The following is a 13,026-nucleotide window of genomic DNA, read 5'->3' as shown; positions in this document are numbered from 1 at the left end:
TTTATTTTTTGAGTCGACTCAATAGAAAAAATACTAGTAGCCATTGTCCTGGGCAACACCACAAATTTGGCAGCTACAGGTCAGGCAAGACAAAAATACATCAAAAATATGGATTTCTATAAAATTAGTCGCCATTTACAAAGAGCACGCTTCGTGCCCATGCCCACCCATACAAAAAAATAATTGCTAACATGCCGCCATCCGGTTTTGATGGCCACCGCCGACTTATTGTGTATTTCTTTCTTATAAAATCAATCAGTTTGGGATAACAAAGGCTATATGTACTATGCTATCCTATTGGAGCCGCAAGGCTCCAAAGAGATCAATTAAAACCTTTCCCCTCTCCTAACACTGGTGTATATCCTTCTGTATCACAAAATTTCTAACACGCGAACGAAAATCTTCAACAAGTCGTTGGCATCCCAGTGGAAGAGTTTCTTCTTGTGCATTGCGGTTGCCTTCCTGGCTTGTAAAGAAAGACAGCCTCTGATGATTTAGCAACAGATGACAACAGCTCTTTGTACAACTGACATGTAACTAACGATCAAAGTGAGATGACGGCATTGATTATTGGTGGATGGCACATAGCTCCCACTTTCCTTCACCATCAATCAGTCTCAGTTCCAAGGAATGGAAGGGTATGAGGGCAGGTCTCTGTAGGTGAATAAATAAACAGAGACAAGGCTTCAGCAACACGCATTTCACACATGGCAAAGATATATAGGTTTAAATTGTGAGGGGCCACAAAAAAACAACTGCCGACTAGAAACAAAAAGGTTCCAGCACAAAAATGGAAATCAGACCCAATTCCCGGTTACTTGTCCACATTCCGTTTCAAGATTCAGGATGGCAACATGAAATACTTACTTGTGAGGAGGTGATGACTGTTATGCCCATGTTAGTTGCTAGCCTGTACAAATGCTCCTCAACATCGACACTTGTGGCACTGCAAAGAGTACGCTTTGTAAATGCTGCGCAGTGATTGATCTAGAAATGGTAATGAAAATACCAAAAACGTTGGGACATACTTAGTGCACTCATCGAGGATGCCATATTTCGGACAGTGGAAGAATAAACGAGCCTGAAAAGAAAGCAGTTATTCCCACTTAGCACAAAGGCAGCGATTCATGGGAAACATATGGAAATTTGTTAGACAACAAATGCAGGTTAAAAATGTAGGTCTTAATCACTGACCATCCCCAGCCTCTGCTGTTCTCCCAAGGATAGGATATCTTCCCAGTTAGGAGTAGCATCCCAACCTTCCCTTTCTAGAAGATAGACCAAGCGAACATTCTCTAGAATCGTCTTCAGGTGATCATCCAACAACTTGGAAGCTGTGGACTTGTCACCTGCACACCAACGTTTATGGTATAATGCCATGTCACCAAAATCAATAAAAAAGATGGACGACCCTGGCCTACAATGGTGACTTTAAGCCTGGTCTATAAATATGCTTATAACAATAAAGGAGATGATCAACAAACTAAAAATTTATTAAGATTCCCAATTATAGCAGCAAATGTAACTTAATTTTAATACTTTAACTTTATAGAAAGCGATAACAATTGATGTATACTTCTAACTTAGTTAAGGAGGTTATGTAATATATTGAGGGTTAAATATTGCATAGTTAATAAAAACAGCTAGACATCTGCAGAGATCGGTGGCACCTACTTGTTTTTTTTTATGGGAAACTGTGGGGGGAAAACCCCCAGCAAGATTTTATTGCCACAACAAACTAAAAAGGGGATACAGAAAGGGAGGAAACTAACCTGAGAGAAGAACAAAAGCCCTCGAGAGGGCCAAAGATAAAGGAGCAGAAACAAAAGAAGAAGGCACCTACTTGTTTCGTACGACAGCATCTTCAACTCTGCCTCCTCACGCGAGAGAGGGTATATGATCTGATCCCTCAAGGTTCCAAGACAAGTATATGGACGTTGAGGAACATTAAAAATTCCTTCGGATGGCTTGGTCAGTCTGCCAGAAGCAATGGGCCACAAACCTTGGAGCACCCTAAAAATGGAACTCTTCCCACTACCATTTGGACCTTCAAGGGGAAAAAACATAAAAGATATTAGAGAAACAATGTTATCACGGTGCTAAACTTAAGTAAAGCAGAAGCTGCAAAATGACATACCAGTCACAAGAAGGCTTTTTCCTGGAGATACATCACAAGACAACTGGCTAGCCAATAGCTTCTGCGATGGCGTTACGATATCCACGTCACGGAAGGAAATGATTTCTTCAGAGGCGGCATTAATAACATTAGAAGGCACCACGGGATCTAGATGAACAACAAAACCAAACTCAGGTGCAAGTGATAGCATCAAGAACAAAAATAAATAAATATCATTTTGTTATCAGCTGACAGTTAACCTGCCATTCCACTACCTACTAGCACTAAGGTCCAGCATGACTTGACTTACTGCTTTGTGATGCCTGTAGAAGCTCCTCAAGCTCAAATATTCTATTAATACCACCAGAAAGTTCAAGAAGCTTCTTATGTAACTCGAGAATATCACCAAATGCTACGAAGCTTTGTGACACCACAGATGCCAAGAACCGCAAAGCATGTGCCAGCTCTCCTGTAATTCAGAAAAACAAGTCTTAGAAAATGAAAGGATTTTCAAGATATCTTTTTTTGAAATAGAACTTTCAAGATTAATTAACCTTGAATTGAAGTCAAAGCTCGGTCTCCCTTGTGCTCCAAAGCATATAACATACTCAGCCCCCATGTCACATTATGAGGTAGTTGCTTTGTCACAAAATCATCAAAAATACCATAAAGCCACCTTTTTCTCAATAGAAGCTTCGAGTGGTCAAGCCATGTTGTGAATTTAGCTTCGATCATCTGATTTTTTGGGGAGAAAACACAATGTGAGGGCATAAAAATTTACTAACATATCATTATCAGATGGTAAAATATAGAATTGTCATTTTAGCATTTTGATTTTAATCTGCAGACAAACTCGTGATTGAACTACATATACAACACTTGGTATTTAGGATTCTGATTGAACCTCAAACCTCAAAACTGTGATTAAAGATAGCACCAGAAATTACCAAACAACACACTGTTCACAAGCATCACAATACGGACATGTGATAATTTTGAGCAGCATTCATGTGGTATGAAGAAACTTACAGCCTTTTCCCTTGATCCACCACCAAAGAAAGCTATTGACTCAGCATGTGTCCGCAATCTTGAGTGCATGAACCTTCGCATAAAGGTTACAAGGTCAACACTTTTAAGCTTTTTAAATGATAAGAAAGTGAACTTTGCTAAGGCTCAATGAAGTATGTACTAACCTGAATGTGCCTTCAAGTTCTTGTTCTTGGTTTGCAAGATCACCAAAGTCAGGGGACACGGCTCTTAGAAACCCAAGACCTAAGAGCATGTAAGCATACAGTATAGCAACTCCTCTTCGCCCAGACAAAAGCTTCATTCTCCATGTAAACCTGGTGAACTCCACTAGTTACAAACCTCACTAATTAAGGAACACATAGCCCAAGCTCTGAAACCATGAGAAACTCACCAAAGAATGTCAACTAGTGGCTTCACCATTCCAGTAACCAAGCCAGCAAGATCATTGGTCAACTTCTCTACATCATGTGTTATTCTTTGGTCTGCATCCATACTCATACCCGGAATGTTGAATACCTGCAAAAATAAACTTAAACTGCTCAGTTCTCCTGCAAACATAGATAATACGCTCAATGCAATACACAAGCCCATTCTGCAACCCAAGATCTCTAGTGAATTTGCAATAAGCACACCCCTCGGCCATCCAAAAATGTAAAAAGTGTTAGGCGAGCAAGCTAGAACCAAATTTTCAAAAGGAGGACCAATAGAAACTTTAGCTATCCAATCGACAGTCAACTTAGTCATAAAAATTAACCCGGAAATCAACCTGATTGATGCAGAAAACTTTCAGTATCACGCCTTTGAATCGGCCCACTACACATTTTCAATATCAACTGCCAGAATACTTCAATGTTCTGGTGGTAAGCAACTTAGGAAGTTTTTATAAACAGATTAATCAAATACTTATTGCCAAATGCAGAGTAAAAGACGATGGGGTAAATTGTCACATTCTCAAAACCTTATTTCTCCAATAACTCCAGATATATGGGCCAATAATAAGGTGGTGCAAGACTGAAGTTATACACTACTATGCAGGCACATGAGTGATACACCAAAACCAGATGCAGGTGAACAACCAAACAAGATTTGAGAGTCAAGCCAGAATTCTCGAATGCCTGCTCATCCAAACTGATAGATGATGTTATGCATGCCACACAAAAATACAAATGACAGATAAAGGAAAGAAACACTGCCACAAAATGCAACAGAAGGCCGCTTGATGAGTATTCTGTTGGAGACCAGTTCACCTTGTAAAAAGCATTTCTTTTCAAATAATATTGAAGGAGATGGTTGGTCATGCGAATCCGCCATCCAAGGGCAATTCTTGAAGTAAGATTTCTGTAAAAAAAAAGGACTTAATCATACTATGAAACAATTTATATAAATCAGTTGAGTGCACAGTAGCTAATATGTATGCTTAGGAGATTCCATGAGGCACCAAATTTAGTATCTACAAAATACTCCAAATGAGTGGAACCGCAAATTACCTCAGTGACGGTGACACAATGGAATTTGCAGCACTTTGCAGCACACTGATGCAAGTCAAACGAATGAAGGCAGCTTTGTCCTGCTCCAAGACATACTTAACGCTTGTTCCTGTCAAAATGAAATATATTAGAAACTAGGCACACTATCAGTTCTACTTAGTATAGTTAGCGAAGAGTAGCAAACAAACTACCATTCAACGAAGCTATACGATCTGAAATCCAAGTGCGAGAGAATACAAGTAGTGCAACTGCAAGCAGCTGCCCTCCTTGCTTATCAAATAGCTTTGGAACCTGGAAATCAAATATTCGAGAACACTATTAGAGAACTGATGAACTTATAGCTGCTCACAGCCAGATGTGTGGTATGTTTGCAACTTTGCATTAATCCAATTCAAGATTTAAGCTGCTGATGTCTTCAGATGTAATACCAATTTCGAGAGTAAGAGGTCACTGAATACTAGGGAGCGTAAGTAAATGAGAAAGTAATTGCATATTAACGAGCGAAACATATCCTAACACCATTAAAGGGATTATGAAATGCAACCGTGTACCAGTATTTGAGACATTGCAGCAACTCTGACAGGCAAAGGTCTCGGGGAGCATTGCAATTGTGTGACAATAGGTGATTGTGCAGTATGTTCCATTTCCATACTGGGGGAAGATGCTATGACCTCTGTTGAATAGGACTGTTTGTTGGGCTTCGATGATGCATTACCCTGAGAAATAAAATCCAGTTAAAGATCAAGACGAGCAAAATAATAACACAAAGAAGTGGTATTCTGAAATCAGAAGTACCTTGGTACTGGTGACAAAAGCCCTTTGAACAGCAAGTGCATCAGACTTGCGATCAGTTTCTGATAACTTCAAGACATCAAACTCTATTTCAGGAGAAAAGGAAGAACCATTTCTACAAGAATGAAAGCAATTTCAACCTTACTTTGTCAGTGCTTCAAAAGAAAAGAAAAACATAATTTCATGTCTATAACCTGTTATCCTGAACATTCCACCCTCCTTCACCATCCAAGGACAAAACGATATCATGAAATGCAGCTAATGCTGGACGGTGAGATATTGTTATGCATGATGTGCCCATTGCTCGAACCCTTTTGCAGAAGCGTTCTTCCATATCAGTTGTCACAGCACTAGTACATTCATCCAGGATAGCAAACTTGGGCTTATGATAGAACAGTCTAGCCATTCCTAGTCTTTGCTGCTCGCCAAGAGACAATTCATCACCCCAGTTAACTTCCATATCAAGAGGATAGCGTTCTAGCAAGTATTCCAGATCAACCTGCAACCATAAAACAGCATTAAGGATTTCCAACAAAGTTTATTACGTGCTTGTTTCAGCTGTTTGGGAAAACAAAGTACACAAAGGAATATTGTATAGCTTAAGAGGCTAATTCATGAACCACATAGATAAGATTGTTATTACATTCTTTAGAAGAACCACCATGCCACCATAACTGAGTGGTTCAGTTTCCTGGTCAGCTGTGAGCGGATAGATTAACTGGTCACGAAGTGTTCCAACAGCTGTATATGGTTTCTGGGGGACATAAAATATTTCCTTATTGAGATTAGAACCAACACCAGGTTTGACAATATGACCAGATACCAGCGGCCACAGACCCCCAAGAACACGGAAAAGGGAGCTTTTTCCACTACCATTGGGACCTGAAATCAGAGTAATGATGCATCACGACATTAATTTACCATGGATGCTACTTTCATGTAAGGTGAAAGCATGGAGATAAAAATAGCATTAGCATACACATAAAATGTCCAGAAAGAAACATCTACTTGACACATTAACCTTACACACGTTCAAGCAGATGAATTTCTCCTTTCTTTCTTTTTTTAGGACTAAGCGGATGATTCTTGACAGCTGATAAGGCTGTTAAGTGCGTCATCAGCCAAAAAATAATTAAAATGTTTGATCCAAGGTTAGTCATCAGTAGAATCCATGAACCACACTATCAAGTTCAATGCTTTGGGAAAAGAGCCTGAATCTGCTTGGTTTGATAATTTTAATTGGCCTTTAAGCTGAACAGAACATCTAAGGCTACTTAAACAGAAGGGTTGAAGGAAAGAAGGCCAATGATACTCAAAAGAAATATAAAAAATTCTATGCTGCAAGCTGCCTGCTGCACCTGTTGCCACGAGTTCTTTTCTACAAGCCGGTTTAGCCCTTCTTTTTAGTTAGTTTTCCCAGTGCAGTAGCCTATGGTATTGTGTTTTCTTCTTCTTTGATAGTACTGTAGCGGCCTGTGCGCAAGAATGGCAGAGCTCTTGCTCTGTTATCGGAATTTTTTTTGCCAGAGCTCTTGCCAGGTTATCGGGAAAAAAAAGAATGAAATATCTATACAACATAAGCATTGAAGCTAGACCAGTGCAAATTGTAATGCCTCTGTAGCCAAGGATCAAGCAATTTCAGGCCAAAGTGCAGGTTTCAAGACTAGTCCCAGAGCAATGCTCTACAGTCAACTGACTGATTTCAACAGGGGGGGTGTGAAAATATTGGACTATGACACCAACAATATGTTGTATCATACTATCGTACTGATAAATGAGAGCATCTTACTAAAAGGAAAGGCCAAATTATTCTTGCACGAATTTTCTCATTCCTTCTTGCATTGCATTGTGAACATTCAAATACTCAACAATCAATTCAATTTCCGTAACAGCAAGCATTGAGATAACTAACATAGATCCAGATTTACGGGAGCAAATATGTAATAGAGAATTACCAGTAATCAAAAGATTAGAGCCTGACTCTAACCGGAGCTTTAAATCATCAACCAAGACATTCCCAGAGGGTGTCACCACCTGCAACCAATTATTTCTTAGAATCTTCATATAGGATACGGATAGAAAATTAGTATGATATATTATTACCTTGACACCTGAAAATTCTATATAATTTGCCTCACTGATATAATTTCCAGGAGAACAGTTTTGATTCATCAATCTATCACGAACACCAGACAGCTCGCGTGAGACATCCAGTAACTCATGAATACGGTCAGCATAGCCACTGCAAAAGGAAGATAGTTAATCAGCACCAAATACTTGCATTTGAAATTTTCAAGCTCATATATACGCAAACTGAACAGTAGCTTGGTTGGTTAGTGCCTCCAGTAGAGGGGACACCCACCCGGGCTCGAACCTGGGGCGCACCAGTTTGTGGGTACCTCCCCTGAGAAATTGGTTTCAACGAGTTCCCTAACCAGCCAGGGTTCGGTACTCCCCTACCTTAAATTTAAAAAATGCCCGGGGGGAGTCTCTCCTCGTGGTTGAGAAAAAAAACTCATATATACTAGAAAGGCATGAAATAATCCTCACAACATGATGAAACTGAAGTCTAATTAAGAGCATATATAACATCATAAATTGCTCCATTCTCAAATACATTGAAAATCTAGAAACATGAATTACCAATACAGTTCTCGGAAACTGGAAGTCGATACTTAAGGCAAATTGCTCAATTTACAAGCAACATATTTCATTTACAGCTAAACTTTTTAGGAGCCATTTAAGCTATGCGATTGACAGATACAAAGTCAAACTACTTTATTAGTGTGTACTTAACCTACAGGTGGTATCAGCATTAGATGCAATGGATTAAGTAGTTACCTGAGAATATTTAAGCGCCTTGAACTGATAGAAAGGGTCCCAAGAGAATGAAATAGTGACATTATCACACTGGTGTGGTACCGAAGGTTGCTCAACATCTCTGCCCGTCCTAATGTGGATGAGTCGGGTCTAAGATTTCCCGCAAAGAAAGGTTCAATGATTAGGATAACTCCCACAGTGGCGCCAAGATACTTCAGAAGAAAATCTTGAATCATGCCAAACCACCAGTTTTCATGAAGAACAACATTCAAGTGCTTAACAAGTGCCTGGAACCGCTGCATAATATGTGATGCTTCTCTGTTCTCACCACCATAAAATGCCACGCTCTCAGCATGGGTTCTCAATCGTGAATGGAGTTGGCGATATTCCCCCTCTAGCTGTTGTTCTGTGGACTTCAACTTGCCAAAAGCAGGAGAAAATTTTCTAATTGTACCACCAGCACCTATAACATATGCCTGAAAGCACCCACTTATTAACAATTTAACTAAATAAGGAACAAACTGGTGCCAATTCATAAAGAGCAATATTTGATCTTTTATAGAAGAATTACCAGAATCCATAAAACATATTTCGGACTTGCGTAAGAGCAGAGGCGCCAGATATATATTAATCCTTCTGCAACTGCAGCCAGATCATCCTGTACAAGGTCACTTAGTTCTGAGCAAAACTTTGGTATATCGCTCGCAATTCTTTGCTCTGGGTTTGAGATCCGATGATCGACATGAGAGATCTTGTAGTAAACCATGTTCTGGACATAAGGTGAAAAAAATCAACAGCTTATTACAGGAAGCATGTATTCAAAATAGAAACCAGTAAGCATATATTCAATATAGAAAAAGCGAGTTAGTTCATTGTTCTTGGGGAAGACAAAAGTGGACAAATTGAAATCATAAGGAACAAAGAGTGCATACGGTTGGGTTATTCGAACTTTATAACCCAACATACCTCAAAATAATCAGCATGGACAAGATCCGTCAAAATTTTCTTGAAGCACAAACCTAAGGACCCTGTTAAGTACTTTGATGTCTGATATATTGTGGTTTGGAGAAAGCATAGAAGAAGATTTTCAATAATCAGACGAGCAAAGGTTGGAACACGCCGAAGGAATGTAGCTCTAAACAAATACCCCTGGACTTTTGCTAACCTGTGGCCAACAGCTGTACGCAAGACCTGCAGAAAGAGGTGCATCAGCCTACTGCTTTAGAGTTTAGTCTGATAAGTAAACGAGTATGCATAACAAAGCTCTGTGTTTTACATGTAGTTGGAGAAGCAAATATAGTGTCACATTGTACACAACGGCAAGGAAAATGTCCAACGTAGTTGAAGAGAAAACAGGAAATACATGTTCAGAAAGCCAAGCTCTTTAATGATTAAGAGTTAAGACTCAGATACAACTAATCGTAACTAATCAGCAATCAAGAGGGCAACACAGTAACACACCACAAAACATAACCTCTCGCGCAAAATACAATGAGAAACAGTAGAAATGCAAATAATGATTAAAAAAAGGCTAATGAAGTGAATATTTTTGGAATAACACCTAGCTTACATGCATGTTTTGATATTCAGAGAATCAATATGACCAATAAATGAAATGAGCATAATACAGAAAACTATATAACTTACTGCTGTCATTATTAAGCCAAGAAGGTAATTCCTTCCATTTGGGCCAATCTTCTTAAGTAAAATAGCAGCCAGAAAATGTAAAGACTTCAGTCCATTTTTCTTTTTCCTTGTTTTAATCAATTTACCACCAACACCGTTTTGTGTACTTCTCCTTTTATTCCCAGTAAGTGTGTTTGCATCACTGCAAGGACACGCTTCCTGGTGTTTTTTCCATCGGCCTGACTGGGCGTATGCTAAAGTTCCACCAGCAAGCAGTGCACCAGAAACAACTGCAAGTGTTCTCCTGTACACATTTGAGAAACGAAGAAGCACAAGTTAACAGCTAAGGATCAACTAGCCAATTTTTAAAAAACAGTATTTTGAATCAGCATACCTTCTTGAAGACAAAAGGTTGCGCCCATGTTCTGTTAGTTGTAATAACTGAAGCGAAGCCATTGCTGCTAGATTGGCCTCTTTGATCAGATATATATAGCTAAAACCGAACAGTTTAGCAGTGAGAACATATGAATGACTGAGGAGACACAAATATCGCCAGGCAAGATTGTCTACTGCTAGGATGCAGCATCAATGGATCCAATTTCAACCAGTGAAGATGCAACAGACGACTGTACAAGACAATTCAACCTGCAGTGCAAAGACATAGTTAAGAAAAATATAGAAAGAAAATAACCAGGAGCTCAGTAAACAAAATAGCCAAAAAAGAGAGGGAAAAGTAGCAATACATTAGTAAGTGTCAGGTTTGAGATAAATTAGTTCCTGCATCAGCAATAGTAAGGATGTGAGATCCATCCTCTAAAGCATGAACAAACTTATTAAGTGTCACAACCCCCTGCCCCGCAGACGCATATCCATGGAGGATCTAAGAACAGTTCCATAACCCAGTAAGCCAGTCGGTGGAACTGGTTATAGCAGTTGAGCACCTTCAAGTGCCCGGTACTCCTCAAAAATTGATAGACAATGGTAACAGTTGATAACAACTAGCCAACTAGGTAGCTATAAACCGCCTAAAGACATAGAGAAAGTCGATGACAGAACTGTTGACAACCAGCATGCTTATCTGACATCTACCCCTTCATAACCAAAGCCATATCACGTTTCTCACACAGCAAAAGCAGCATCAGCAGGAATAGCATGAAGGGGCTTCGTCTCCCACCTACTAGCTTCATCACCAACAAATCAATGACACCAAACTCACCAGGCCAATGGACCGTCCGGTCACCTAGGGCTACAAAACATGGTACCAGTAGCATGTCCTCGGAGCCACGCACCGGATCGATTTGAGCCCATCGATATTCACTATTGAATGAGGCCATTGCAGTAATGAATTCCATGGAACCCAGTTGAGCGCCCACCAAGTACTAGTAGTATGCAAAAGGTTGAGTATTTACTGCTCCCTGCCCCCACTCCAGTTGTGTTGGGTAACCACCTGACGCTACAATTGAGTTTACACGCGTGGTTTCGGCGACGAGAAGCATACAGAAACAGGAACTGAAACTGACGCGATTCAGTTGGAGCACAGCGATCAGTAATGGCGGCGGCGCAGGAAGCTAGTACCCTCGGGCGGGTAAAGAATTCATGGCCCCCCTAAAGCAAAAGGCAATCTTTTTAGCAGCGGCGCAGTAGATACGAAAAGCGATCGAGCAACCTACTGGTATAAGCGGAAGCAGGAACTCAATCCAGAGCCGGCCAAAAAACAGTCAATCCGATCGAATTCGGGCGATACAAGCCAAGTCGGAGGAACCTAAAGGTGCGAAGAGGAGGAGGAGCGGGTTGGGCGGGTACCTGAGTCTCACCACCGATCGGGGATGGCCGCACGGAGGCGAGGAGGAGGTGTAAGGGAAAAGAAATTGGAGAGGCGGGCGGATAAATAAGAGACGGCGAGGAGGAGTAAGAGGTGTGATCGGTCACGGTCCGATGGTCGGCTCGTCGTCGTCGGTCTCCCTCCCATCCACGCCAAAACTCCTCCTCCACCCCTCCCCACGTGGTCTCTCTCTCTTTCTGCGATGTTGCGACGCAAATCATCAGGACACGGATGGCGTCTTATTCATCGACAAATTATTACTGAACGGTTTGTTTTAGTTTTAGATCGTTAGAATTCAATTTAGTACGTAGAATATGTATAAACTTATTCTATTAAATTATGAATTGTGAAATTTTATAGTATAATTTAACTTATGATAGTAAGAAATTGTTTTTATATTGTGATAGCTAGTTTTTCCTTTTACTTTTAGAGTTAAAATCTATCATCAAAATAAAACAAATAGACCTAAATAAACGGTTGGTTTTTAAGTTTAGGATAAACTCCTTTTTGGTTGGGACATATTTTGTTGTACGTGTGCCAAAATTGCTTTCCAGCCAAATGTGCTTTCAACTTTCTCCAGAATCCCAATCCGTCGTTGATTCTTTTTTTTTTCCTGAGTTCCTAACCGTCCTTGATTCCCCATACCCCATCTCTTTTTTTAGTGAAATCCGTCGTCAATTCCTATGCTGGATTTGGCTACTTCACATGTATGACATGTTTGGTTCTGGTCCCAACAGGCTAGATAAATCAAATTTTGGTCATGAGTAAAATTGAAGCAATAACAAAATTTGGTAGAAAAAATATTATTTGGTTTGTGATCAAACTAAGTTAGGGCAACGGTAAATTTAAGGTTAGAAGTGGGTATTTGGATGGTAGACATGTCAAATTTTGGTCAACTTGTAAGTATGATATGTGGGCCTCACACAGTAGTAAAAAAATTAGCGTTAAAATATAGTCAGCATGGGTTTTGATTGGTAGATTTATAAAGATCGATGATGTTCTAAAAGGAAGATGAATTAAGTACACCGAAAACTAATCAGCTCTAAAAACTAAATAAAATAAACCTATATCAATTTCTATTAAATCTATTATAGTTTTATCTAGTATGTCTACTCTACCGTTCAAAATGGTTTGCAAACTATAACTAATTCTAACAAACTACTTTATGAAAAAAATATGCAAAGATAGATTGCAAGTAAGTAAATACGGAAACATAAAGTTGACAGAGAGGGCAAACTCAGCAGAAGAGATTTTTATCTCGTGGTAAAGATGATAAACGTCATCTCTAGTCTACGTTGGAGTAGTCACCTGGGCTTTTGCTCCCAAACAACGCC

At 39.8% G+C, this 13,026-nt stretch overlaps 1 protein-coding gene across 1 annotated transcript; it reads right to left on the bottom strand.

Annotated features, from left to right (window-relative positions):
• Positions 1-96: 96 nt before the first annotated feature.
• Positions 97-11,910, bottom strand: LOC133909671 (ABC transporter D family member 1-like). The gene is made up of 26 exons (XM_062352206.1): positions 11,674-11,910; positions 10,265-10,515; positions 9,892-10,174; positions 9,211-9,435; positions 8,816-9,013; positions 8,266-8,720; positions 7,528-7,666; positions 7,380-7,458; positions 6,068-6,306; positions 5,619-5,923; positions 5,428-5,539; positions 5,184-5,348; positions 4,824-4,923; positions 4,633-4,741; positions 4,393-4,483; positions 3,537-3,661; positions 3,310-3,459; positions 3,146-3,218; positions 2,671-2,851; positions 2,427-2,585; positions 2,138-2,284; positions 1,844-2,047; positions 1,195-1,349; positions 1,029-1,081; positions 868-946; positions 97-654 (listed from the first exon to the last, which is right to left on the bottom strand). Exons 2-26 carry the CDS (start codon positions 10,324-10,326, stop codon positions 568-570), a joined length of 3,975 nt encoding a protein of 1,324 aa, XP_062208190.1. The 5' UTR covers positions 10,327-10,515; positions 11,674-11,910; the 3' UTR covers positions 97-567.
• Between the last annotated feature and the right edge of the window lie 1,116 nt (positions 11,911-13,026).

This window comes from Phragmites australis, chromosome 2, assembly GCF_958298935.1.
Source record: "Phragmites australis chromosome 2, lpPhrAust1.1, whole genome shotgun sequence".
In the NCBI taxonomy this organism is placed as follows: Eukaryota; Viridiplantae; Streptophyta; class Magnoliopsida; order Poales; family Poaceae; genus Phragmites; species Phragmites australis.
This window is presented reverse-complemented; position numbering and strand designations above follow the sequence as displayed.

What these genes read in the sequence shown, in the direction of transcription:
- LOC133909671 (XM_062352206.1), bottom strand. Translation starts at nt 10,326, where the DNA reads ATGGCTTCGCTTCAGTTATTACAACTAACAGAACATGGGCGCAACCTT. An exon ending in AACCTTTTGTCTTCAAGAAG is followed by an intron (nt 10,175 to 10,264) that starts GTATGCTGATTC and finishes AAATGTGTACAG; the next exon opens with GAGAACACTTGCAGTTGTTT. An exon ending in GAACTTGAAGGCACATTCAG is followed by an intron (nt 3,219 to 3,309) that starts GTTAGTACATAC and finishes CTTTATGCGAAG; the next exon opens with GTTCATGCACTCAAGATTGC.